Below are 26,983 nucleotides of genomic sequence, written 5' to 3' on the forward strand. Positions count from 1 at the left end.
GGGCTACAAGCCAAACACACACACACACACACACACACACACACACACACACACACACACACACACACACACACACACACACACACACACACACACACACACACACACACACACGTGTGGTTGCCCCCAAGCCTCACTGAGCTCTGTGATTGGTCAGTGCCTCTCCCCTGACAGCGCCCCCCCACCCCCGTCTGCGCTCAGCTGGTGGCTTTTCTGTCAGTCTGTTTGCTTTATTGTAACATCTCCAGCCGCTCATACACACAGAGATGAGAGGGTTTATGTGACAGGGAGATGTGTGTGGACGTTCTCACATACCGAGAGGGAAGAGAGGAGATAGAAACAGAACAGACATGGAGTTCAAGTAAGTGGTGTTTTCTGGGTTTGGAGAAGGGAGGATGGAAAGAGAGTGAGATGGAGAAAGGGAATAAAGAGAGATGGAGAGAGGGGGGGGGAGGGACATTGACAGAGATAAATGAAGAAGGGAGGCAGTTGTATTATCTGTGTGATGTCTCCTTTGGGGTGATAGTTGGGTGAGTGTGTGTGAAGTCTACATGTAATGTCACTAAGTGTGTGTCTCTGTAGGTCTGCCCCTCTAGCACAAACAGTCAGAGATGATGAGTTGACTCGACACATACAATGTCAAGGGAAAGATCCATAGTAGACTTCCTCATTTCCTCATATCTCTTGAAATATTACTGGAATCATTTTCTTGAATAGGAACATCCTATCACAACACAATGAGCAATGGTGTGGTGGCTGAATGTTGAACTTAGATTTTACTGTGTGTACATGTGTGTGTGCATTCGTCTACAGTATTTTTGTTTGTCACTTGCAGTTGTTCTCCCATTGTGTGTGTGTGCGTGCGTGTGTGTGTTGAGTTTCATCAGCAGGGTCAGGCTGTAGACTAACGCCCATGCGAGGAAACCAGACACTGATGATACATTGATAGGAGGAGGGCTGTGAGAGTGTTTGTGTATCCCAAAGGGCACCATAGTCCCTATATAGTGCATTACTTTTGCCCAGAGCCATATGGGCCCTGGTCAAAACTAGTGCACTATATTTGGGAAGAGTGCCATTTGGGACACGGCCTATGTATTGATTGCTGTGGTGATGAAACTTGATATCTGGCGGTTACACTGGTTCACTGTTCATCATGCAGACAGTTGTGGGCAGCTATGGGCTACAATGGGTGTGGGGCTCTGTAACAAGTCAAGCCCTGAAATCTTCATTGGGTTATGATGCGATACAATCATATTCCATCCAGAGTATAATTGGAATTGAATATGCTATTTTAATGATTATTTCACAATTTCATGGGAGTTCATCTTGCTTGGAATATATTTGGGAATTAATGAACTATTTTGTTGAGGTCTGCTTTGTATTTCATCTCATGAAATTATATTTCCTATTTCCCTTATTGTTCCATGAACTGTTTTCTTTATGTCTTTCTGATATTCTGATGGTTGATATTGAGCCAAGTGGATTATACTGTGTTCATGTTAGCTCTGAAACGTTTACCCTTTCTATTTGCATTTAGCTAACACATTTGTGATTGAGTTTGCGTCAAAAACATGAAACCATGCAAAACCCATCACATTTTATGCTCTGTACTGAACGTGCTCTATCTTGAAAACTTTTACTGCTGGCGTGCACTGTTTTGGGGGGTAGTATTAACAGTGGACTAATTAACAAAATGCCAAAAGACAGTTTTTCAGTAAAGTGATCCTTTAACAGTACTGCTTCTCAGTCTCACAGATGCAGTGTATTTCGTCGTATGGCTGACTTGGTCAGTGAGGGCTGAACTGGGAAGTGTATCTGACTCTGGTTGACAGATGTGCAAAGTCCACGTTTTCTGTTGCCCTGACGCTAGCACAGTTGCAGGCCCTAATTTAAGGTCACTGGAACACACATACACGCACACACACACACACACACACACACACACACACACACACACACACACACACACACACACACACACACACACACACACACACACACACACACACACACACACACACACACACACACACTGATGCTTCCCGTTGCCATATCTGCTATCCTCAGACAGTGCTGTCGCTAGATGCGCAGAGTGAGTGTGAGCCACTGAAGGAGTACCATTCTGAAGCACATCCTCTTTTTCCCATGTTATTGTCATGGACAAACCGCTTTTCAAAAAGACAGGCCTTCACCCGTATACACAGCCAGCAAAGGGGAAAAATAATGTTCGACATTGAGTACAAAGAACAGTAGGCAATGTTAGAGTATTCTTCTCAGTAAAGCATGCATACCGGTATATAGCTATAGTTCTCTGACTGCCAGGGAGTGGGAGAAGAGATGCAGTATATTGAGCATTCAGAACATTCCCTGAACTGCTATGGGTCAACGTTGCCCAGCAGGCACAAAAAATGGCTGCCGTGGCATTACGTAACAACATCTAATAACATCATGATGCCTTTTGGTTTGAACCGCAATGACCAAAGCATTGCTCTATAGCTGTGGGTGGGAGATGGTGGTATACTTGAGGGCAGTGGGGGCGGGAGGATGAGATACTCTACCATCCACCTTCCTCTTCCCTATATCTCCATAATCCCTCATCATCCCATCCCTAATGTATGGGCCCAGTGGATGCTTTAGATTTGTGTGTGTGTGTGTGTCCACGCACAGAGCGGGGGTGGGGGACTCAACGCACCCTTTCCAACAGTAAACACACATTGAACCGACAAATCCCTCTCAACAGAGAGGGATTGAGATGAAAACACCAAGGTATAGATAGCCCAGATGAGGATTATCCTAACAATTTAAGCAACAATTTCAACATAATAGATTTAAAGGGACAATCAGCAGTGAAACAATTACAAAGCATACTCCCTGCCAATTTTGATTAAAAAGCTGAGGGATGCGGCAGGAGAAATGTAATCACTCTCAAATTCATAAACAAAACTATGGATGCAAGGACTGACCAGCCGTGATATCAAAAGTATAGTTTTAACCATGTTTTGACGCTATGCAGTGTTTGTTTACATTTATTTTGTTTACACACATTGGCGTAAAACAAGCTTTTATTTTGGGTTCTGAAGGGGATACGACAGTTGAACCAAGCTCATGAGGTTAAGTTATATTGAATGCACAGTGCCTTCGGAAAGTATTCAGACCCCTTGACTTTTTCCACATTTTGTGACGTTACAGCCTTATTCTAAAAATGTATAAAATAATTTTTTCCCTCATCAATCTACACACAATACCCCATAATGACAAAGCAAAAACTGTTTTTTATAAATGTTTGTACATTTATAAAAACAAATAAACTGATATTACATTTACTTAAGTATTCAGACCCTTTACCTTGTTGAAGCACCTTTTGGCAGCGATTACAGCCTCGAGTCTTCTTGGGTATGACGCTACACGTTTGGCACACCTGTATTTGGGGAGTTTCTCCCATTCTTCTCTGCAGATCCTCTCAAGCTCTGTCAGGTTGGATGGGGAGCGTCGCTGCACAGCAATTTTCAGGTCTCTCCAGAGATGTTCGATCGGGTTCAAGTCCGGGTTCTGGCTGGGCCATTCAAGGACATTCAGAGACTTGTCCCGAAGCCACTCCTGCATTGTCTTGGCAGTGTGCTTAGGGTCGTTGTCCTGTTGGAAGGTGAACCAATGTCCCAGTCTGAGGTCCTGAGCACTATGGAGCAGGTTTTCATCAAGGATCTCTCTGTACTTTGCTCCGTTCATCTTTGCCTTGATCCTGACTAGTCTCACAGTCCCTGCTGCTGAAAATGCTGCCACCACCATGCTTCACCGTAGGGATGGTGCCAGGTTTCCTCCAGACTTGACGCTTGGCATTCAGGCTAAAGAGTTTAATCTTGGTTTCATCAGACCAGAGAGTCTTTAGGTGCCTTTTGACCAACTCCAAGTGGGCTGTCATGTGCGTTTACATAAAGATTGCCTTTCTGGAAGGTTCTCCCATCTCCACAGAGGAACTCTATAGGTCTGTCAGAGTGACCATCGGGTTCTTGGTCACCTCCCTGACCAAGGCCTTTCTCCCCCGATTGCTCAGTTTGGCCGGGCGGCCAGCTCTAGGAAGAGTCTTGGTGGTTCCAAACTTCTTCCATTTACGAATGATGGAGGACACTGTGTTCTTGCGGACACAGTGGCCTCCATAAGATCTGTGCCTCGACCACAATCCTGTCTCGGAGCTCTACGGACAATTCCTTCGACCTCAAGGCTTGGTTTTTGCTCTGACATGCACTGTCAACTGTGGGATCTTATATAGATAGGTGTGTGCCTTTCCAAATAATGTCCAATCCATTGAATTTACCACAGGTGGACTCCAATCAAGTTGTAGAAACATCTCAAGGATGATCAATGGAAACAGGATGCACCTGAGCTCAATTTCAAATCTCATAGCAAAGGGTCTGAAAACTTATGTAAATAAGGTATTTCTGTTTTTTATTTTGAATTACAGTTGCAAAAATGTGTAAAAACCTGTTTTTGCTTTGTCATTATGGGGTATTGTGTATAGATTGCTGAGGATCATTTAAAAGAAACAATTTTAGAATAAGGCTGTAACGTAACAAAATGTGGAAAAAGTCAAGGTGTCTGAATACTTTCCGAAGGCATTGTGTACATATTTAGTTGTCTTCTTCAAGAATCAATGGGTACATATCATTAATTTATAAATCCCAAAATGAATGTAGCAACTGCAGATTGCCCTTTTAAGGAATAATTACATATGCTATTCGGCGCTGTGGATTCTATAGTCACTGATAATAGTGGTAGATGCCTCAAAGATTGCATCTGCCTCACAAACTGGCTAAATGGAAACTGGCTAGAATAATTCAATATAATGAAAAAGACCTGCTATGTTGGTTAGATTCATATGCTCTAATTGCTCTGATAGGTGGTCTTGTGCTAATGATAGGTCATTTCTAATTGTGTTTTGTAATTGCATCACTATCCTGCCCAATTCATCTGAATGATAAGTGCTTTGTGCTAGTTGTTGATCTACAGCAGTGCCAACGTTTCAGGATTGTTGTAGTCTTCATGGACTGTTGTCATTCTCATTGTCCATTTAATTATAGACCAATGCTATAATTTAGCTTTGTTGCCTTCCATTGAACAAGACTTGTATTCCCCAGTTAACGAAGACTAATCTTAAATCAAATGAATACTCACAGAAATGGCTGTTATTTAACCCAACACAAATGACACCCAATTTCCTATGGTTGCACAACTTTTGACCCCATGGGCCCTGGTTAAAGGTATTACACTATGTAGGGAATAGGGTGCCATTTGGGATGCACACTATAACGTAGGAGGACTTTAATGTCAGCCATTAAGTCCATAATGTCCTTTGACATTATGGTGATTTTAGAGCCCAATTACAATGCGGGGGCCCCGGTCGTTGCTCGGGTAACAAAGTGCACAGCAATTGGGCGGGTGTGTCCATTTATGTTCCTTGTTTGCGTGGCCAGTCTAGCTGTGGATAATATATACCCCAGCCAGGTGAAGTATGTGTGTGTGTTCTGTGCATGAGTGTTTGTTTGTGCCTGCATGCGTGTTTGTGTGTGTGCTCGGTATTTGGCACTGCTAGTAAACCCAAGCAATAAAAACCTGTTAGGATTCCCCTTTGGAACACTGGGCCTCTTCTAACACACACTGTCTACAGTTCTGAAAATAATCCCTCCACTCACTGAAAACCAAGCCATGTGTCTGTATACGGTCTCAGACAGTTAGTTGGTGTGTTAGCATGATGCTAATGCTACTAGTGATTTCATTATGGGACGTTGGGCCCTCTGCTCTACCCTGTTGTGTCCCTTTTAGTCATGTGTTTGCGTGACGGCGTGTTTGTGTCCCCATCGCACACTGGTTTACGTTTAGAAAATGTCGCCGGCGTCACCGTTGTGATAGCATGACAGCGTCACCGTTGTGATAGCATGACAAAGCAGTTTGTTGTTCCCAGAGAGAGATGGAGCGAGAGAGGGAGCGTCAGGGGAAACCGCTGAGGTCAGTGCTCTGGAAAGAGCTGTGGGATGGAAAGGGTAGTAGTGCAGAGCTGAGTATTGACATTGGGCCATATTACGCCAATAACCTCAGGCCAAGACTTAGAGGGACGAGACAGGGCTGCACACATACACTGCTTTCCATTGAGATGAGTGAGTGGTATATATATATATATATGAGGAGTTGATTTTGGAGCTTGGGCTGTGGTCCAATACTACTTCTTCCCTTCCCTTAGGTATTGTGGGTCAAACACATTGACTTTTAAAAATAGGTCAAACAACATTGGATAGATTGAAACTGAACGGCTTTCACATTTTTCCAATCGTGTCAGATCTGATATTATTTGAAAGAAGGAAAAAATGAAGACTTTATAAACTAATCAAATAGGGTTTTGGCCTATATTGGCAGTATAAGTAATATATCTGACCTGGTGTGTGTTACATTTGAGAAGTTGAGAGGCCGTCATAAGCCTACTGTACCACATATCCTTGATCTGAGAGGCAAAAACACAAGTTTGCCATTTTTTTATCGAGTGTTCTTTCCAGCCCAGTGTCTTTGTGTCCAGAGGGGTGAGGGTGGTGGGGTAGGGGGCGTCTACAGATGCCAACAGTCACGCAGACCTCCCTCTGGATGGGGTGATGTAATCTTCAATCTGGCGTCTGGAAAAGGAGAAGGTGGACACATTTAGAGATGCGCACACACACACACACAATCAGAGCTCACAGCTGGAATGGTGAAATGGACTGACTGGGTGGTGTGGATGCACAAGCATGCATGCATCTACTTTCCAGGTTTCTCACCTCCTCCACAATCCCTCTGATCTGTTCTTTTTTTATTCTCAGTAAGGGACTAGTTTGTAGTCTGTGATCTCTTTCTAGTCTCTCTGGTTCTCCACACTCTGTTGTGGTTACACAGAACTAGTTAATTTCCTAGCAGCCCGATCTCCTAGCGGATACACAGACCAATGACACAATTTGATTGCACTGAGAATGAAAACGTATATCCATAAACCCTTCTGCTATTGACTAAAATGCTTTGTGTATGCAACCCCTGGTCGAGAGAGAGAGAGAGAGAGAGAGAGAGATTATGGATTTCTGTTTAGTACAGGTCAGGGACCCTTGATGAAATTCTGTTACCGCATTTCCATTACAGGGTGTAAATCCATTTCAGTTAATGTAGTTCAATAACCCAAAAAGATTTTTTTCAAAGTCAATGTGTCATGTCATAGCTGAATCCCTATTCTTTCTGCAAACATCTTTGAATCTTAATTCGGAGCATATATTTTAACATGGACACAAACTGAAGGAGATTTTACCAAAATTCTCTCACCAAACTTTTCCTCTGCACAGTTCTTCCAGTAAATGTGTTTTTGTAAAATGTTCATTGTAAATTGTTAAGAGTAGTCCTTGTGCATATTATTAGATCAAAAAGGCAGCCTCAATGGCACAAGGCATGCATGTTAAACTATGAAATCAATGGCTTTGTTTGGCATATATTTTAAGTGAAATATCTGCGACTCAACGCAATTCCATTACCGTGGAATTGCCAATATCAAGCTATCCTACAAATCCTTGCAGAAAAACATCATTATTTTGCTGTGCATGTTCCTGGCATTCCACATGCGCATTTTGGCGCAGTTACTAATGTGTTGATGACTCCTCATTCTGAGCTGTATAGCATGAGCAGCAAGAACCCTTGATAATAAGTTTACGGCCCAAATGGCACTATAGAGTTGGGCCCTGGTCAAAAGTAGTGCCTCCGCACTATATAGGGAGTAGGTTGCCATTTGGGACTGAATCTTTGTGTGTAAAGCACTGGATTGGAACACTCCCCATCAGTATGCTACGCTATGAGCCTATGGCTATGGGTCAAGTTTGGTCAAGTGAGTTCTGATTCAGACCCACTAAAAGAGGAAAATCCTTTCGTTGAATGCAGTGTCTTGTTTAGCGGATTGTTTTCTTTCTTTTCCACCCTGTTTTGTCTTTGCGTATGCTCTGTTTTCGGGCGGCATTAAGGTATAAGAATGTGCAGCAGCATAATGGTACCGGAAAACACTTCTGTCTGCACTTCTTGGAAAGGAGACGGTGTTTCTTGGTGTGATGCATCTCAACTTGAAATTTGCGGGCAATGAATTGGATCTGCGCTTGTACAAGTGCCCTTATTGGTACAGCTCACGCAATTCACTTTGATAAAAGCCTTCCCAGTCCGTCCATCCATCCATCACACATGACCTGATTCTAATTTCTCTAGACGTCTACGAGCCTCCCAAGCATCCTGGTGATCATGCAGTACTGTCCAGAGCCGTGGTCAAGTGGGTAACACTCCTGGCCAGGACATGCCTCCTCACTGGAGACCAGGCTTCAATCCCCATCTACACTCTTCCTACTGTGTCTCCTTTTTATCTCCCTATCGGCTTCATGCTATCAAAACATACTAAAGATAAGAGGGCAATTCTTGCCCGAGTACCAGTCTGTTTGTACCATCATGCCCCTCCTTGGCATGACAAGGACCAGGCTAGTGGAATTCCACTTTCCTTTTTAATCATAGTACATAGGGACCTGCTCAATGAGGTGACAGTGTCACCCTAATAATGAACTAAGTGGGGAGTGAGATGAAACCTGGTGTTTCATTACGCAAGAGCAAAGAGGGTGGTGTGTCCCAAATGGCATCCTATTCTCTACATACAGTCGTGCACTCCTTTTGAACAGGGACCTTAGGGACTATAATAGAGAATGGGATGCAGCCCAAGTCTATGCAGAAGGCTTGAATTGTCACGTGCATACTGTCATGTTTCTGGATGCCCTCTCAATATTTTGTAGTTCTTCACTGTAAAATGCTATAGGCTATGTTATCTAGACAGAAGCCAGCAGCTTTGCCATATCTTAGTTATTTTGTGATCAGAAGAAGTGTCTTGTCATTTCTAATGATCGTACTACGTAGCGAGTTGCTGTTGACCTTAATTCCCCGCTGTCGCTGTTTAATGTTGACATTTGCATGCATGTGTGTGTGTGTGTGTGTCCGGCTGTGTCTGCGAGTCACAGTCTGCGTGCGTGTTTATCTATGTGTGTGTGTCTATTTGTGTCTGCATGCATTGTGCAATTGAGGCTGCCTTTTTGATCTAGGCCGACTGGCAGCACACTGCTTCTCCGTCTCTCTCTCTCGTCCAGTGTTACCCAAACTCGGTCCTCAGGACCCCAAGGGGTGCACGTTTTGGTTTTTGCCCTAGCATTACTCTCTCTACCCTCTCCGCTCGCTGCCTGTGCAGTGAGTCAGCAATATGTGTATACACACGCACGCTGCTGCTCCCTTTGATCATGTTAGTTTCCGCCTCATTGGTTGCCGAGCTGACCCACGCCGGCTGCTCCCCGTCTCATTGGTCGCTCTTCAAGATGCCAGCCAATCCGCTCCCTGCTGCTTACTGACGCTGCTTCATCCCGTTCCCAGGATCCTTTGCCAGCTCTTCTGCAGTGAGCCAGCATTAACTTGAGAGAGAGAGGGAGGGATGGGGAGAGGGGGAGGGGGAGTGTGAGGGGGAAAAGAGGGGTATAGAGGGTGAGTGGGAAACAGGGGAGGGAGACAGAAAGAGGGTGAGGGGAAAAAGGAAAAGCGACAGAGGGAGGGAGGAAAGCAACGGAGGGAGGGAGAGGGGAAGAGATGTAAGACATTGATTGGCTACGAGTCCAGACATAGGTCCACACTGTTGGCTCTCGCAGTTAATCCTCCTCTCTCACTCTCCCTCCTCTTGATATGTGCCGTCATCTCTTTTCAAGTTTAGCAGCTCTTTAAGCAGCTCGTAATTTCTCTGCTACCTGGACAGGAGCGTCTTTAGAGGGCAGAAGCATGCTCTGCGTTTTACTCAGAGGATGACTCGGCGATGGTAGGGCTCCTGCAGAACGTGGTGGGTAAATGGCATGGTGGCACAGTCTTATGTTGGCACGGGTAGCACTGGGTGGGTGACAGTGTCACTGACTATATCGGCTTGGCGGTGACGCCTGTTGATTGCTTCACAGATGCTGTGACTGTGTTTGGGATAGGGATTTTAGAGTGATTCATATAGTGCCTTTGCAATGTCGTCATATAGTCGGGGGACGCACTCTATGTGCTTGAGTAATGGATTTGTGGTTTTGTTTATTGATTTGATTGATTAACATTGGGCATTTTCAAATAGGGTCATTGTTAATGCTGATATCTACAGAACTTAAGGACATTAACAAATATGTTTTTTTCATGTAAGTTGCACTCGGCTTCTCTGATTGGTGAAGATAATTGGACATCTTCAACAGAAATGCCTGTCAGTCATATTTTGCCTATGAGACTCTGCTAGTGGTATGTTGATGGACTAATCAAGCAGGATTTATTTAGTTGCATTTCAAGCTGCCTTACATAAAGATGATGTAACAGCGAGACCTCCCTTTGTGAGACGACAGGAGCTTTGTATGTGTCCTGTATGTTGTTTGGTGTTGTCTTCGTTGTGTCCTTTGTCTGTTGTGTCTGAGTTATTGTGCCCTTGTTGTGTCTGCGTGTCTCTGTTGTGGCTGTGCTGTGTCTGCGTCTGAGAGAAGGATGTGTGGAATAGTTTCATAGTCACTTTCATGTGCTGCAAATCCACCTAGATATGCAGCGACATTTCATGGAATTGATAAATCAGGGAAGGAGCTGGATTTTGATTCATCAAATCGTCTATTTGATTGACAAGGCTTTCGTTGCGCTGGGTTTGTGTTTGCATATACCGGTAGCTTTTTCAATGTAAAAATTGTGATCAACAGTATAGTGTATTTTATTAGATTCCCTTGAGATATTGAGTGTTATGATAAAAAGCATGAGCTGACGCACACCCAAAAATATTCCTACATAACCTGGTTCAAGCATTCATTATGTAACCCTGAAGAAGGCACTGCGTTGCCAAAACATTGGTTATTAGGTTTACTATTCAATTGTTGGGAGCATATAAGAGTGTCCGCCTTTCTTTCTTTATGTTTGAGTGTTATGGTGTCATAAATATTCGGTGGTATCTCAATACACCATGAACCAGATTGTCATTCTCTTAAAGATCCCACGTGTGGAGAGTTAACCCTTCGTTGACCCAGGAAGTGAAAAGGATTGTGTAATGATGTCTTTCCAGATAAAGCTTTCCAGATAAATCTAGCTTGATTTGACCTCAAATCACTTTTTTTTCTCTTTTTTTTTTTTTTACATCAATTCACCAATTTGGCTAAAACCCACTAAGCTTCAGTGGCCGCACAACCAAAGTTATGTAAATATTGTAGCTTAGATAAGCTAGCGACAGACACTATGAATGACTTGACTTCTGCTGTGTACTGTCGAGTAGTCAGCATTTAAGATTTAAACAAACTATACGGAAAGGGTTAAACCAAGGGTCTCCATCCTGGTAGCTATGGCAATGGTCTTTTTCCTGTCAAGCTATTTTCTGGCACATACTATACGAGACATCAGCAAGGGAAGGAGAGTCTCCCTCAGGGTCTTTTTCTACAAGCGGCAGAGGCGTCCTGTTTCTTTGCCTGACTTAAATACATCCTGAGACCGCTAGCTAGCTGACCCACATGCTTTGCTCACTCTGCTCACACTGAGTCTTGTCTGACAAGTGTCCCCTATCCTCTAGCCAGCCTTGCAACATGTCAGAAAAATTATGCTTTTACTGACTGTGGTAAGAAACTACTATCCTTATGACTGGCACATATGAATCTGATGATTCATGATGACAGTCTAAGAGAAAATGACAAACTGCACGTTGACAATATAAAGTCCTATGGGGGTGGTAGCTGCATTACATTAATTTAATTTAATGAACTTTATTAATAAAGGAAGAAATTTGATTCTTCAAAAAACAGCAACAACATATACATGCATATAATACAGTAGGGTATTTCCATCGAAAAGGACCCATGAACACCAACATGTGAAGTTCATAGGAGTATGTCAAATTAAAGCATGCATACACTCAGTGGCCAGTTTATCTAGTACTAGGTCGGACCCCCCTTTGCCTCCAAAACAACCTGGATTCTTCGGGGCATGAAAACGTTGCTCAATTGGTATTAAGAGACATAATGTGTGCCAGGAAAACATTTCCCACTCCATTACGCCACCAACCTGTACCGTTGACAACAGGCAGGATGGGGCCATGGACTCATGCTGCTTACACCAAATCGATGATCATACCACGTTCAAGGTTGCTACGGTCACTCGTTTTGCCCATTGTTATGTTGTCGAACAGTAACTGAATGTCTCAATGCCTGTCTGCCTGCTTTATATAGCAAGCCACGGGCATGTGACTCACTGTCTGTAGGAGCGAACCATTTTTGTTAACGGGGGGGTATACCTAATAAACTGGCCACTGAGTCTATAATACTGCCATACCAAGCAAAAGAGCAGTAACTCCACATTTTTTTTATACATTAATAAATCCTTTTAAGGATCTGACCCTTTTTAAAATGTTCGCCTAAAATTACATACCCAAATCTAACTCCCTGTAGCTCAGGACCTGAAGCAAGGATATGCATATTCTTGATACCATTTGAAAGGAAACACTTTGGAGTTTGTGGAAATGGGAAATTAATGTTGGAGAATATAACACATCAGATCTGGTGAAAGATAATACACACACAAAACATGCGTTTTCTATTTTCATTTTTTTATCATCTTTGAAATGCAAGAGAACGGCCATACATTAACATAGGAGCCTTGATGTAATTTAGATTTTGTCTACAAGATGGCAGCAGTGTGTGTGCAAAGTTTCAGACTGATCCAGTGAAGAATTACCTCAATACACAACATTTTGCACCAAGTTTGCCAGGAGTTTGCCCAAATGTGCTGAATTGGTCAATTTATACATTTTAAACGTATAAGTACATAACTATAGAGAACATACAAAAATGCTATGGTAATACAAATTTAAGTTTACACACTCCCGAGAATGTCATACATGATGGATCATTAGCTTCCCTACAGAAAAGACACATCTAGATGGCCGGGCGGGGTGGGTGTGGAGCCAGTGACAGCAGTGGGGTCAAACTGTAGAACACAGTTCCTTTATTTGTATTATTTTTTCAAACAAAACTACACTACATTTTATCTCTGGGACCCTCAGGATGACAAATTAGAGCAAGATTACTGAATGTAAGTACATTATTTACCTTTAGAGGTGAATGTATCAAACCAGTTGCCGTGATGGTGTTTTGTTGTTTTGCACTATCCTCAAACAATAGCATGGTCTTTTTTTTAAATGTAATAGCTACTGTAAATTGGACACTGCAGTTAGATTAACAAGAATTTTAAGCTTTCTGCCCAATTATGACATGTCTATGTCCTGGAAATGTTTTCTAGTCACATTATCGCATATTGAGCAACAACCGTCCCGGTTTAGGGACACCGATCCTTTTAAGTACATGCTTTATCACGTGGACAAATGTCATGCCTCCATTGTGTAGTGTTATGGAGGAAATGGGGGGGGGGTCATGTTTGCAGTAACTGCAAAAAAAGTTACAGTGGAACCATCAGTTGCTGCCTTTTAACTTGGTTTCACTGAGCTTTGGGATGCAGTGTCTACTGTTTCCCTTGATATTATTTATTGTTCTTCGCTGATACACGTATCAAACTATACGACAATGTATGTAACTATGTGACTGCCGTCTAGGGTCAAAGGTCATAACAGAGGTCAGGATCAATATGAAGAAAAAGTAAACTCATAGTAAGACAACAGATAACCAATGATCTGCCTACATTTAATTTGGCTGTACAATAAAACAACTTTGAAGTAATTTTTCGCAGTTTCACTCTGAGCAGTTACTGCTCTTTTGCTTGGTAGGGCAGAATACAGTAACGCATTTCTATCGAAAAGGACCCATGAGCACCAACATGAAGTTCATAGGAGCATAGATACAGGGGGGGGGCATAGATACATTTTTAAACCATTTTCCATCTTAAAAATGAGGCACAAGTAAAGGCTTTTATTTCTGGATAAACAGATGGAAAAGCGATTAGAGAGAACATCTACCAGAAAGTCTTAAAAGGTATCAGAAATGCATCGAAACACGAGAATGTTCACGTAAAGACCCCTGCCAACACCAATATTTCGTTTTGGAGAAATTCTTTACCTTCTGGAAGTTTAAGAAATATTGCCTTGTCCCTTGTAATTCTGTTACCAAAAACCCACATATCTTTAAGATACAGTGGGGAGAACAAGTATTTGATACACTGGCGATTTTGCAGGTTTTCCTACTTACAAAGCATGTAGAGGTCTGTAATTTTTATCATAGGTACACTTCAACTGTGAGAGACGGAATCTAAAACAAAATTCCAGAAAATCACATTGTATGATTTTAAGTAATTAATTTGCATTTTATTGCATGACATAAGTATTTGATCACCTACCAACCAGTAAGAATTCCGGCTCTCACAGACCTGTTAGTTTTTCTTTAAGAAGCCCTCCTGTTCTCCACTCATTACCTGTATTAACTGCACCTGTTTGAACTCGTTACCTGTATAAAAGACACCTGTCCACACACTCAATCAAACAGACTCCAACCTCTCCACAATGGCCAAGACCAGAGAGCTGTGTAAGGACATCAGGGATAAAATTGTAGACCTGCACAAGGCTGGGATGGGCTACAGGACAATAGGCAAGCAGCTTGGTGAGAAGGCAATAACTGTTGGCACAATTATTAGAAAATGGAAGATGACGGTCAATCACCCTCGGTCTGGGGCTCCATGCAAGATCTCACCTCGTGGGGGCATCAATGATCATGAGGAAGGTGAGGGATCAGCCCAGAACTACACGGCAGGACCTGGTCAATGACCTGAAGAGAGCTGGGACCACAGTCTCAAAGAAAACCATTAGTAACACACTACGCCGTCATGGATTAAAATCCTGCAGCGCACGCAAGGTCCCCCTGCTCAAGCCAGCGCATGTCCAGGCCCGTCTGAAGTTTGCCAATGACCATCTGGATGATCCAGAGGAGGAATGGGAGAAGGTCATGTGGTCTGATGAGACAAAAATAGAGCTTTTTGGTCTAAACTCCACTCGCCGGGTTTGGAGGAAGAAGAAGGATGAGTACAACCCCAAGAACACCATCCCAACCGTGAAGTATGGAGGTGGAAACATCATTCTTTGGGGATGCTTTTCTGCAAAGGGGACAGGACGACTGCACCGTATTGAGGGGAGGATGGATGGGGCCATGTATCGCGAGATCTTGGCCAACAACCTCCTTCCCTCAGTAAGAGCATTGAAGATGGGTCGTGGCTGGGTCTTCCAGCATGACAACGACCCGAAACACACAGCCAGGGCAACTAAGGAGTGGCTCCATAAGAAGCATCTCAAGGTCCTGGAGTGGCCTAGCCAGTCTCCAGACCTGAACCCAATAGATAATCTTTGGAGGGAGCTGAAAGTCCGTATTGCCCAGCGACAGCCCCGAAACCTGAAGGAGCTGGAGAAAGTCTGTATGGAGGAGTGGGCCAAAATCCCTGCTGCAGTGTGTGCAAACCTGGTCAAGAACTACAGGAAACGTATGATCTCTGTAATTGCAAACAAAGGTTTCTGTACCAAATATTAAGTTCTGCTTTTCTGATGTATCAAATACTTATGTCATGCAATAAAATGAATTACTTAAAAATCATACAATGTGATTTTCTGGAATTTTGTTTTAGATTCTGTCTCTCACAGTTGAAGTGTACCTGTGATAAAAATTACAGACCTCTACATGCTTTGTAAGTAGGAAAACCTGCAAAATCGCCAGTGTATCAAATACTTGTTTTCCCCACTGTATTTTCTCATTTCTCTCCCTCATGAGGATGGAGAATAATGAACGTTTAGTTATAGTGATTTTACTAATGTTCATTTTGTTTATGAATTATTAAGTGATTAAAACTCGTAATTCTGTTACCAAATTGGTAACGGAATTAACCAAAAATCAATACTGGAATTACTTTAACTGAATTGGCTACAATGAGAAATTATAGTAGTTACAAACCACAGTTGGGTCACCTGCTACTGTCCTCCCTTCCACTGGCATACTGTTATGCTCAGCTCATAACTGTTTTATTTCTCTTTCTGTTGTCTGGTGGTCAAAGCAAGAGTGTTAAAACAGTCTGGAAAACCCTACCAAACCCTTCGCTCACTCTCCAGTCACCTCTCCCAGCTCTTACTGACACCTACCCATGAGCCCCCTCTCTTTCTATTTACTTTAACCAGCATCCTCACCCTCTGAGCACCGATCGACACTGGACATCCATGGACGTTGAAAATTAGTTTAAATTTGGTCAGTCCACCCTGGCCTTGTTGTTAAGGTCCAAAGACGGACCGAACTGGACCAAATTTGAACACGTTAGACACGTTTCACAAGATTGTGCTCTTCTCACTGTGCTATCCAGAGTACAGTACAATACATTATTGTACAGTATATTGTACTGTACTGTACTGAACTATACTCTACTGGAGTTGAATTGCCCAGTATCAGCTTGTAAATGTATTGATATGAAGCACACCCGTGTTAGAGGAATCCCGTGAATCTGAGGCCTACTATTTTTGCCTATATTGAACTGTATATTGTACTTTACTTTTCCTATGGCTCAGCACTCAACTCTGTCCTCAGGGGTGTCACTGTAGCTGCACTAAGCTTATACTGTACATGTACTGCTTTGCTTTCACTTTGTTATCAACTATTTATCACTCAGTGCTTTTTCTGGAAACATCCACCTAGTATAGCACTGAAGCCATAGCGAAAAGCTTGGCGGCATGAAATAGCAGCTCTCCTCAAATCTATTTTGAGGTCATCCAGGACTCCCATCTCTCTTAAAACCGAGCCCCAACTTGGTTTCTCAATCCTAGGTAGGGATGCGAGGTGGCCAGTCTAGGCCTGGGGCTCCTGGCAAGTTTCAGCCTTGAAGAGTACTGACAGCAAGGCCCCAAAACCACAGAGGATAATTATTTTATTTCTCTCCTTTTTGGGGACGTTCTTCCCTTCTGTGGCTAGTAGCCATAGCCAGAATTGCTTGGTCCCCAGTTGTTGGCTCTACTGCTGTTATTCAGCTGGTGCCATGGCATGAGATTGACCTCCTACCTGGGTCTTTTGCCCCTACCAGTCATGTTAGCCTGGTCCCCAATCTATAGGTTATTTTGGCATGACAATGACCATAGGAGTTGGCAAGGCGGCACAAACACAAACAGGTCTGGGACCAGCCCCTGGGGATCATATCTGTTCCCAAAGCAGCCAAAGCCACAGCGTCTGTGTCTCATTTGAAAGGACTGTGATTTAGTGAAAATACTAAAAGGCTAGCACACGAGTGGATTTCATTTGGTTGGTAGTGAATCTGTATGCTCTCGTTATGTAAGTCATTGAGTGAGCAGCTAACTTCTTAGGTCTTGTTCCATGCGTTTGAGGGTGATTTATTTTATAGACTTCTTGATGACTACTACTAAGCAGTACAATCTCATAATGCCATTGTGTGTGTTGGTTATGTCCTTAGGCTTATAGGCCATATTGTGGGAAATATTATTTAAGATAATACATTAATACTTGGACCCTGTGTTGTTCATATACATACTGGTATGTGGACAATGTTGAGATTTGTTTGTCTGTTCAGCCTGTGACAGAACTGTAATTTGTGTGTTTGGCATTTCCTGTCTCAGTGAGGGGCAGGATGGGAGGAAGACAGCAGCTGACGTGTGTGTGTGTGTGTCCTCTTTTTGACCTTTATTTCTCTTTCTAGCTGATTTGTGTGTATGTGAATTTGCCTTTGATCTCTCTCTTTGGCAGTGTGTGTGTGTGTGTGGTGTGTGTGGTGTGTGTGGTGTGTGTGGTGTGTGTGTGGTGTGTGTGTGGTGTGTGTGTGTGTGTGTGTGTGTGTGTGTGTGTGTGTGTGTGTGTGTGTGTGTGTGTGTGTGTGTGTGTGTGTGTGTGTGTGTGCGTGCGAATGCATACTGGTTGAAAATGCGAACAACATTTTGGAGACTTTTGTATGTGTGTGTGCATACCTCCTAAACCCACTTCCCTCTATGTCCAAGTCTTAGCATGGGTATCAGTGCTAATGTGTGTGTGAACCCCTCTAACCCCCCTCTCTCTGTAGGGTGCAGGGTGAGAGGAAGAGGGAACTTTATGACAGAGTATTAGGATGGCCAGTGACGGCTCCAGTAGCATCTCCAGCCCTGTGGTGCGACAGATCGACAAGCAGTTCCTGATCTGCAGCATATGCCTGGACCGCTACGACAACCCCAAAGTGCTGCCCTGCCTCCATACCTTCTGTGAGAGGTGAGTTGTGTGTGTGTGCGTGCTGCCTGCCTGTCTCATTTTGTTCTTTATGTCCAGTTTGGGAGAGTGGGTGAGCTTGATTGTCTTTGAGAGTGAGATTTATTGGTTGGCAAACATGTGAATATTCTGCCAATTAAGGGTGATGCTTGCTCATGCCTGCTCATCACACAACCTTAGATTAAAAGGACGGCAGGTAGCCTAGTGGTTAGAGCGTTTGGCCAGTTACCAAAAGGTTGCTGGAGCAAATCAAATCAAATCAAATTTTATTAAATGTGGAAGACAAATCCCCGAGCTGACAAGGTAAAAATATGTCGTTCTGCCCCTGAGCAAGGCAGTTAATTCCCTGGGCACTGAAGATGTGGATGTCGATTATGGCAGCCCCCCGCACCTCTCTGATTCATTTGGGTTAAATGTGGAAGACAGATTTCAGTTGAATACATTCAGTTGTACAACTAACTAGGTATCCCCCTTTCCTTAAAGATGACCTAACCAAAGAAAGTGTCTTTCTTTTTGTCATGGAACTCAGCTGAATATAGAAACTAAATACTGTATCTTCACAAAATGTCTGTCTTTTCTGTGACTACGTTTGGTCTGTCCGTGTCACTCTCCTAGACTAGCTGTCTTTGTCCCTGAGAGAAGGGAGAGCTCAGTGCCTGTCTCTGCCTGTCTCATTGTTCTGTATAGCATCTAGAGCGTGACAATACTCATTTAGATTTGATGACGCTGTTGAATCAAGATGCTCTCGCTCTTTCTCCATCTTTCGCTTGTTCTCTCTCATTCTCTCTGTCTTCTCTCTCAACTACCCCTCTATCTGTCTTCTCTCTCCCATCCTCTTTCCCCCCCACTCTGTCCCTCTCTCCATCTTTCAGTCTGGTCTCTCTCTGTTCATTTCTGACTCAGTGTGGTGCAGGCAACTGTGTGCTGAATTTAAAAATTCAGTTTGTATTAGAGGGGAGGAAAACTTTAACTTGATTGACATGTTAGGTTTTTCTTCCATTTTAATTCCGCGTTGACTTTGATTACCATCGGACAACTTAATTAATCAGGGAATTAAACAGTGATTTAATTTATCAGCGTCTCTGTGTAAATTGTGTATGACAAAATTATATCAAACTAGCAATTCAGTAGACCATTTAAAGTGTATATATATATATATATATTTTGTGGGACCTTTTTCTGGGCTTTTGTTCTTCTGCCATGTATCAAGTACCTACACGTATTGCAGGACGCTATCTAAAGCTAGGTAGTGTGTGACTGTGAATCCCACCGCTTCATACAATGTGTTATAGAGTCACGCACTGGTATTACAAGTCAGAGTTGTTGGTGTATGGTGGAAATGACCCCATGTCTGCATACTGCAACATTTTAGGATTTGATCCTGTAAAGCCATCGAATCTAATGAAAACTATTTTTTGCCTGACTCAAGTAGAATATACTAGACGAGAGTCATAATAACATATAAGTATGATACAATGTCTGTTGTTGCATCCCAAATGACAACCTCTTCCTTAGTTAGGACACTACTTTTGACCAGGGCCCATTGGTGCCATTTGGGACACAAGCATGTAGCCTGTATTTTCTGTCATGACAGGTATTAGGGCTGTGGCGGTATAGAAATAGTCTAGAAACACTAGTAAGTATATCTACATCACAGACATTTGACTCCACCCTTCTACCCTCCTCTACCCTATCCAGGTGCCTGCAGAACTGCATCCCCGCCCACAGCCTGACGCTGACGTGCCCCGTGTGCCGCCAGACATCTATCCTGCCGGAGAAGGGCGCGGCGGCGCTGCAGAGCAACTTCTTCATAACCAACCTGATGGATGTGCTGCACCGGCCCCCCAGCGACAGCTGCAGCCAGGAGAGCGCAGTGTTGGAGACCATCAACTCTGTGGCCACGGGACAACCGTTCTCTTGCCTCAACCACGTGGGAAATGTAGGATATAACGACAGACAGACTCTCTCTCACACACGCACGCACGCACGCACGCACGCACGCACGCACGCACGCACGCACGCACGCACGCACGCACGCACGCACACACACACACACACACACACACACACACACACACACACAGCTAATAATTTCCATCCATCAGTGTCCATATAACGTTATTGCAGGAGTAAATGATTCTACCGATCGGTCACCTTGTTGAAATTACAGTGATGGTCAGGGGGGGGGGTGATATCGATGGCATTTAACAATCTAGACATGTCTGTGGCACTTCAGCAGGAGATTCCGTGACATTCGACTTTCTTGCATATTGCTCTAGCTCGTCACCATAGCAACAAGTTTATTTTTATGGGATACTGGCACGGGGCACTACCACATTGGCACTGAACTCCTAAGTGACTTGCTTCAAAGCTTGATACAGAGGTTTACTACAGGGTGTGATGTTTTGGGGAAAAAATTATTTGAGATTAATTGTGGTGTTTTTTTTGTATAGTTAATTGGAAATACGTTTTAGGGTTAGTAGATATCTACAGTATTTTGTACCCTCATATATTCTGGGAATATTTGGGTAGTGCTTTCGCACACCTGCACAGTATGCATTTGCAATCATGTCAGAGGAAAGGAAAAGGAGAGGAGAAAACGGATTCTCATACCGTTTCTTCACCTTGACCTTTAAACTCTTGCTTTGCTCTTGCCTAGGTGATGGAGTTCTACTGTCCACCGTGTGAGACAGCCATGTGCCAGGAGTGTACGAGCGCTGAGCATGCCGAGCACCCCACTGTGCCCCTCAAAGATGTGGTCGAGCAACACAAGGCCTCGCTGCAGGACCAGCTTGACGCCGTCAAAAACCGGTAGGGGCCAATACATACCCCTGGGGGACGTTATAAAACATATTTACAACCATAAAAACAAATTACAACCAAAATAAATAAATAAAATAAAATAAAAAGGTAATGGCCCAACACACCCTTGGGGAAAGTGGGTTAATGGTGCCATCTTTGGTTGCATCTGTACACAGAATAATGTACACCATATGTTCTTCTCCAATTTGCACTAGTGTATTGATTTTTACTATTAGACTCAAAGTTCTTAATCTACCCAAGTATTCAGTCAGACCCCTTGACTTTTTACACATGTTGTTATGTTACAGCCTTATTCTCAAATGGATTAAATAAAACAAATTCCTCAGCAATCTACACACAATACCCCATAATGACAAAGCGAAAACCGTTTTTGGGAAATCTTTGCAAATGTATTAAAAATAAGAAACAGAAATACCTTATACATAAGTATTCAGACCCTTTGCTATGAGACTCAAAATTGAGATCAGATGCATCCTGTTTCCATTGATCGTCCTTGAGATTTTTCCAGAACTTGGAGTCCACCTGTGGTAAATTCAATTGATTGGACATGATTTGGAAAGGCACACACCTGTCTATATAAGGTAAAACTGTTGACAATGCATGTCAGAGCAAAAACCAAGCAATGAAGTCGAAGGAATTTTCCGGAGAGTGCCGAGACAGGATTGTGTCGAGGCACAGATCTGGGGAAGAGTACCAAAACATTTCTGCAGCATTGAAGGTCCCCAAGAACACAATGACCTCCATCATTCTTAAATGGAAGAAGTTTGGAACCACCAAGACTCTTCCTAAAGCTGGCTGCCTGGCCAAACTAAGCAATCGGGGGGAGGGCCTTGGTCAGGGAGGTGAGTTCCTCTGTGGAGATGGGAGAACCTTCCAGAAAGACAACCATCTCTGCAGAACTCCACCATCAGGCCTTTATGGTAGAGTGGCCAGACGGGAGCCACTCCTCAGTAAAAGACTGATAAGAGAATTTTGTTCTCAAGGTATATAACCCAATTTAATTATTACTCAGTCTGCAAACCAGAATTTGTAAGATCCTGGTCGATTGAAACAGACGGAGGCCCAGCTAAAATAGATAGTCAAAAAAGGTTTATTCACGGAACGTTCTAAAGTCAGGAATACAAAACAATTCATTTTATACTGACTTCTCACGCCCACACATTCACACAACCATACGCGCACACACACACACACGTGCATACAAACAGACGCACACACACACACACACACACACACACACACACATGCATACAAACAGACGCACACACATGTCCTGCTACCCAGCCGCCAGAGATTAGTGACCTTGTCCTTGAGACATACACCCTGTTCTTCTCCCAAATCTCTAGTCAGGTCGGCACCAAGCTCAGACAGTCTGTGTTTAAAATACCATAAAGACATATTGTCTTTACCCTAATTCTGACTAGACTACACATTTATTGATTATGATGTTATACATTCAAATCACTTCCATACAATTATATGTTTCAGGGCGGAATATTCTAATCATTCTATTAACCGATAATTCTCACCTAACAAAGACACATGAAATCCCATTTGGAGTTTGCGAAAGGCACCTAAAGACTCTCAGACCATGATAAACAAGATTCTCTGGTCTGATGAAACCAAGATTTAAGTCTTTGACCTGAATGCCAAGCATCACATCTGGAGGAAACCTGGATTGAGGTAAAGATGAACAGGTCAAAGTACAGAGAGATCCTTGATGAAAACCTGTTCCATAGCGCTCAGGACGACGACCCTAAGCAAACAGCCAAGACAACTTAGGTGTGGCTTCGGGACAAGTCTCCGAATGTCCTTGAATGGTCCAGCCAGAGCCCGGACATGAAACCGATCGAACATCTCTGGAGAGACCTGAAAATAGCTGTGCAATGACGCTCCCCATCCAACCTGACAGAGCTTGAGAAGATCTGCAGAGAAGAATGGGAGAATCTCCCCAAATAGATGTGTGCCAAGCTTGTAGCGTCATACCCAAGAAGATTCGAGGCTGTAATTGCTGCCAAAGGTTCTTCAACAAAGTACTGAGTAAAGCGTCTGAATACTTATGTAAATGTGATTTATTTTGAATAAATTAGCAAACATTTCTAAAAAACAATTTTTGCTTTGTCATTATGGGGCATTGTGTGTAGATTGATGAGGGACAATTTTAGAATAAGGCTGTAACCTAACAACGTGTAAAAAGTGTAACCTAACAACATGTGTAAAATATGTGTCAGAGGCAACCTAAGAATTATCCCCGATGGCCCAGTTTGAGGGTCAAAACACTCCATCCTTCAAAGCGATTTAGTCACAGTCAGCTAATTTTGACCTATGACTGATCGCACCCACCTTCTGACTCCCTCCCTTCCTTCAGGCTGCCTGAAATCGACTCAGCTCTGCAGGTGCTGTCGGAGATCCTGCAGCAGCTGACCAATCAGAAGAGCTCCATCGAGGGGGACATCCACACCACGTTCGACGAGTTGCAGAAGACCCTGAACGTCCGCAAGAGTGTCCTGCTCATGGAGCTTGAGGTCAACTACGGCCTCAAGCAGAAGGTGAGGCCCCAATGTTTGATAAATGGGGGGGAGGGTTGAGTGGGACATTTATTACAACCTTTTCTTGTGGGTTTCTGTTTTGTCAATCTGTTTGGTGAACACAGACAATATGATATGAAATTAGAGGCAGGTGGTCCATGAAAGTAAACAGATATATGATTAGGAGATAAAGGAAAGACATTTCTTAACATGGGCATAGTTTTTAAACCAAGAATGAACGGCATTATACTCACGATGTGAACAAGAAAAATACTGAAAATAGATGCTTCCCAATTTGAAAATGTAGTATATATTGAAAGCAATAGGTGGTAATTTTACAACTGAAACGTTTTCTGATTCCAATGTGCCTGCCTAAAAGAGATTGTTTAATCTCAATTAAATTAAACCTGTACTAATAAAGGATAAATAACATAGAAATAAAGTCCTCAGTTCTACTATCCCACACAGCAGCAGAGGCTCTGTTAACACTGTTTCTACTTTGCATGCCAGTGGCTCAGCTGTCGATCAGGCAGTTCTCTGATAAATGATTAAATAAAACATGGATTGGGGAGGGCTGGAGAGACGGACTGCCAGGGCAGAAAAGCTGACGCCTCACCCAGCCCAGAGAACCAATCACCCAGGCTGGCCTAGCGCCCTCCCCCTTAGGGAGGAGAGCACCATCACATAGGAATGATTCACAAGTAGGACCGGCTGGCTAGAGCAGGCAGAGTGCTGCATAAATTACTTTTATCTGTCTGCCCTTTCCTATAGGGTGTGGACACTTTCTACTTTTCTATATCTAGGCTTTGGTGTTGCCATTATGTCTATCTAGTTGGTAATTTAGGCTTTGAAAGTGCTGTATCTTCTAGCAAGCTAGCTGAGCTGTTCATGTTTAAAGAGAGGGTGAGTCTTGGAAGCAGAGAGGGGTTGATAAAGTGGGTAGGTACAGTGGTGTGAGTGTGTACTGTATCTCCCTGCCTTTAGTGCGTCCTCTTTCTCTATCTGGAATATATTTGTGTTAGTCTTTCAGAGTGTGAGTCTTATACAGTATGAAGCAAGGGTTGATATAGATAGTGGTGGAGAAAGTCGTTTTGGCTGGGGACTTTGATAGCTCAATGGCCGCTCGTGTTGTCGAAGAGGATGAGTGTGATAGCCAGATGCAGGTGAGTGTGTGTGTGAGGGAGACAGTGAGACTGTGTGCGTGTGTGCGATGCTCAGTGTTTTGACCCGACCCTGTAGCATTTTTGTGCTGTGGTGATATGTTAACAAGTGATAAATATGATAGTTAGTCAACACTCTACCATATGCCTATACCAGTGGATGTGTCAAAAGTCCACTTAGCGTATTCTGCAATTCTATGTTTATTCTTGGTAATGGAAAATGTTGCTTTATTCTCAATACAGCAAATTGACTGTTATTCATGTGGCATGTGGACAGCTGTCTAAAAGCAGATGACTGTTTTAATTTGTTGTGTATGTTCCCAGTGCCCTGCTTACAGTATATATTTGCATGTCTGTGTCCGCACATTTGTTAGGTGTATGTGTTTTTATTTTAATTTTATTTTATTTATTTTTTTAATATATATATATATATTTTTTAATTTTATCCCCTTTTCTCCCCAATTTTCGTCGTATCCAATCGCTAGTAATTACTATCTTGTCTCATCGCTACAACTCCCGTACGGGCTCGGGAGAGACGAAGGTCGAAAGCCACGCGTCCTCCGAAGCACAACCCAACCAAGCCGCACTGCTTCTTAACACAGCGCGCCTCCAACCCGGAAGCCAGCCGCACCAATGTGTCGGAGGAAACACCGTGCACCTGGCCCCCTCGGTTAGCGCGCACTGCGCCCGGCCCGCCACAGGAGTCGCTGGAGCGCGATGAGACAAGGATATCCCTACCGGCCAAACCCTCCCTAACCCGGACGACGCTAAGCCAATTGTGCGTCGCCCCACGGACCTCCCGGTCGCGGCCGGCTACGACAGAGCCTGGGCGCGAACCCAGAGACTCTGGTGGCGCAGCTAGCACTGCGATGCAGTGCCCTAGACCACTGCGCCACCCGGGAGGCCGGTGTATGTGTTTGTTGATCAGATGTTTGTGTGTTTACATTGACAGATTGTGTGTGTACATTGACAGATTGTATATATGTGTGTGTGTGCACATGCGTCCATGTGTGTACATTGACAGATTGTATACAGTGTTTACACGTGTGTGTGTGTGTTGTCAGCCCAAACAGCCCCTGTTTGCATGCCCACATGTGCATCTCCATTCACACCCACCTGACACCCTTCTACGCCCTCACCCTCTCTACTATCCCACCCCCTCACTCTTTTGCCCTCTCTACATTATGTTTCTCCCAGGTACTCCAAGCCCAGCTGGACACGTTATTCCAGGGCCAGGATGGCATCAACAGCAGCTGCAACTTCACCGAACAGGCCCTGAGCCACGGCACCGAGGCCGAGGTCCTGCTCGTCAAGAAGCAGATGAGCGAGCGGCTCAGTGAGCTGGCCAGCCAAGGGCTCCCCCTCCAGCCCGGTGAGAATGACCAGCTGGACTTCCTGGTGGAGACAGAGGGCCTCAAGAAGTCCATCCACAACCTGGGTACTATAGTTACCACAAATGCCGTGGCGTCCGAGACGGTGGCCACAGGCGAGGGCCTGAGGCAGTGCGTAGCGGGCCTGCCCACCTCTGTCACCATCACGACCAAGGACAAGGACGGTGAGCTGTGTAAGATGGGGAAAGCAAACATCACGGCGGAGATCGCCACGCCGGACGGTAGCGTGGGCGACGGCGAGATACTGGACAACAAGAACGGGACGTACGAGTATCTGTACACGGCGCCGAAAGAGGGTAGTTTGACGCTGTCGCTGCGTCTGTATGACCAGCATATTAAGGGGAGTCCCTTTAAGATTAAAGCGACAAAGTCGGCGGATGTGTCGCCCAGTACGGAGAGCGCTAAGAAGAGGTTGAAGTCGCCCGGGAGTAGCCACGTCAAGCAGAAGGTCATCAAGAGGCCAGCCAGTATGTACAGCACGGGGAAGAGGAAAGAGAACCCCATCGAAGATGACCAAATTTTCAGGATCGGTAATGGTTGTCTTATCATTGGTGTTTAACACATTTAAAAGGGACAGTTCACCTAATACATAATTATATGTTGTAGTTTTTTGGGGTATCTGTACTTTACTATTTATATTTTTTGACAACTTTTACTTCACTACATTCCTAAAGAAAATATTGTACTTTTTACTCCATGCATTTTCGCTGACAACCCAAAGTACTCGTTACATTTTGAATGCTTAGCAGGACAGGAAAATTGTGAAATTCACGCACTTATCAAGAGAACACATGGTCATCCCTACTGCCTATGGTCTGGCGGACTCA

General features: G+C 43.8%; 1 protein-coding gene across 2 annotated transcripts in view; it reads left to right on the forward strand.

Annotated features, from left to right (window-relative positions):
• Window positions 1-234: 234 nt before the first annotated feature.
• Window positions 235-26,983, forward strand: part of LOC120035152 (tripartite motif-containing protein 2-like) — a 48,276-nt gene continuing 21,527 nt past the window's right edge. For both annotated transcript variants that reach the window (XM_038981960.1, XM_038981961.1), the window contains exons 1-6: window positions 235-361; window positions 18,076-18,257; window positions 19,953-20,193; window positions 20,914-21,065; window positions 23,446-23,626; window positions 25,963-26,686. In XM_038981960.1, the coding sequence (XP_038837888.1) occupies window positions 18,121-18,257; window positions 19,953-20,193; window positions 20,914-21,065; window positions 23,446-23,626; window positions 25,963-26,686 (1,435 nt within the window). In that variant the 5' untranslated portion in view covers window positions 235-361; window positions 18,076-18,120. The remainder of the gene's footprint in view (window positions 362-18,075; window positions 18,258-19,952; window positions 20,194-20,913; window positions 21,066-23,445; window positions 23,627-25,962; window positions 26,687-26,983) is intronic.

The sequence above is a fragment of the Salvelinus namaycush genome, chromosome 42 (assembly GCF_016432855.1).
Source record: "Salvelinus namaycush isolate Seneca chromosome 42, SaNama_1.0, whole genome shotgun sequence".
Taxonomy (NCBI): Eukaryota; Metazoa; Chordata; class Actinopteri; order Salmoniformes; family Salmonidae; genus Salvelinus; species Salvelinus namaycush.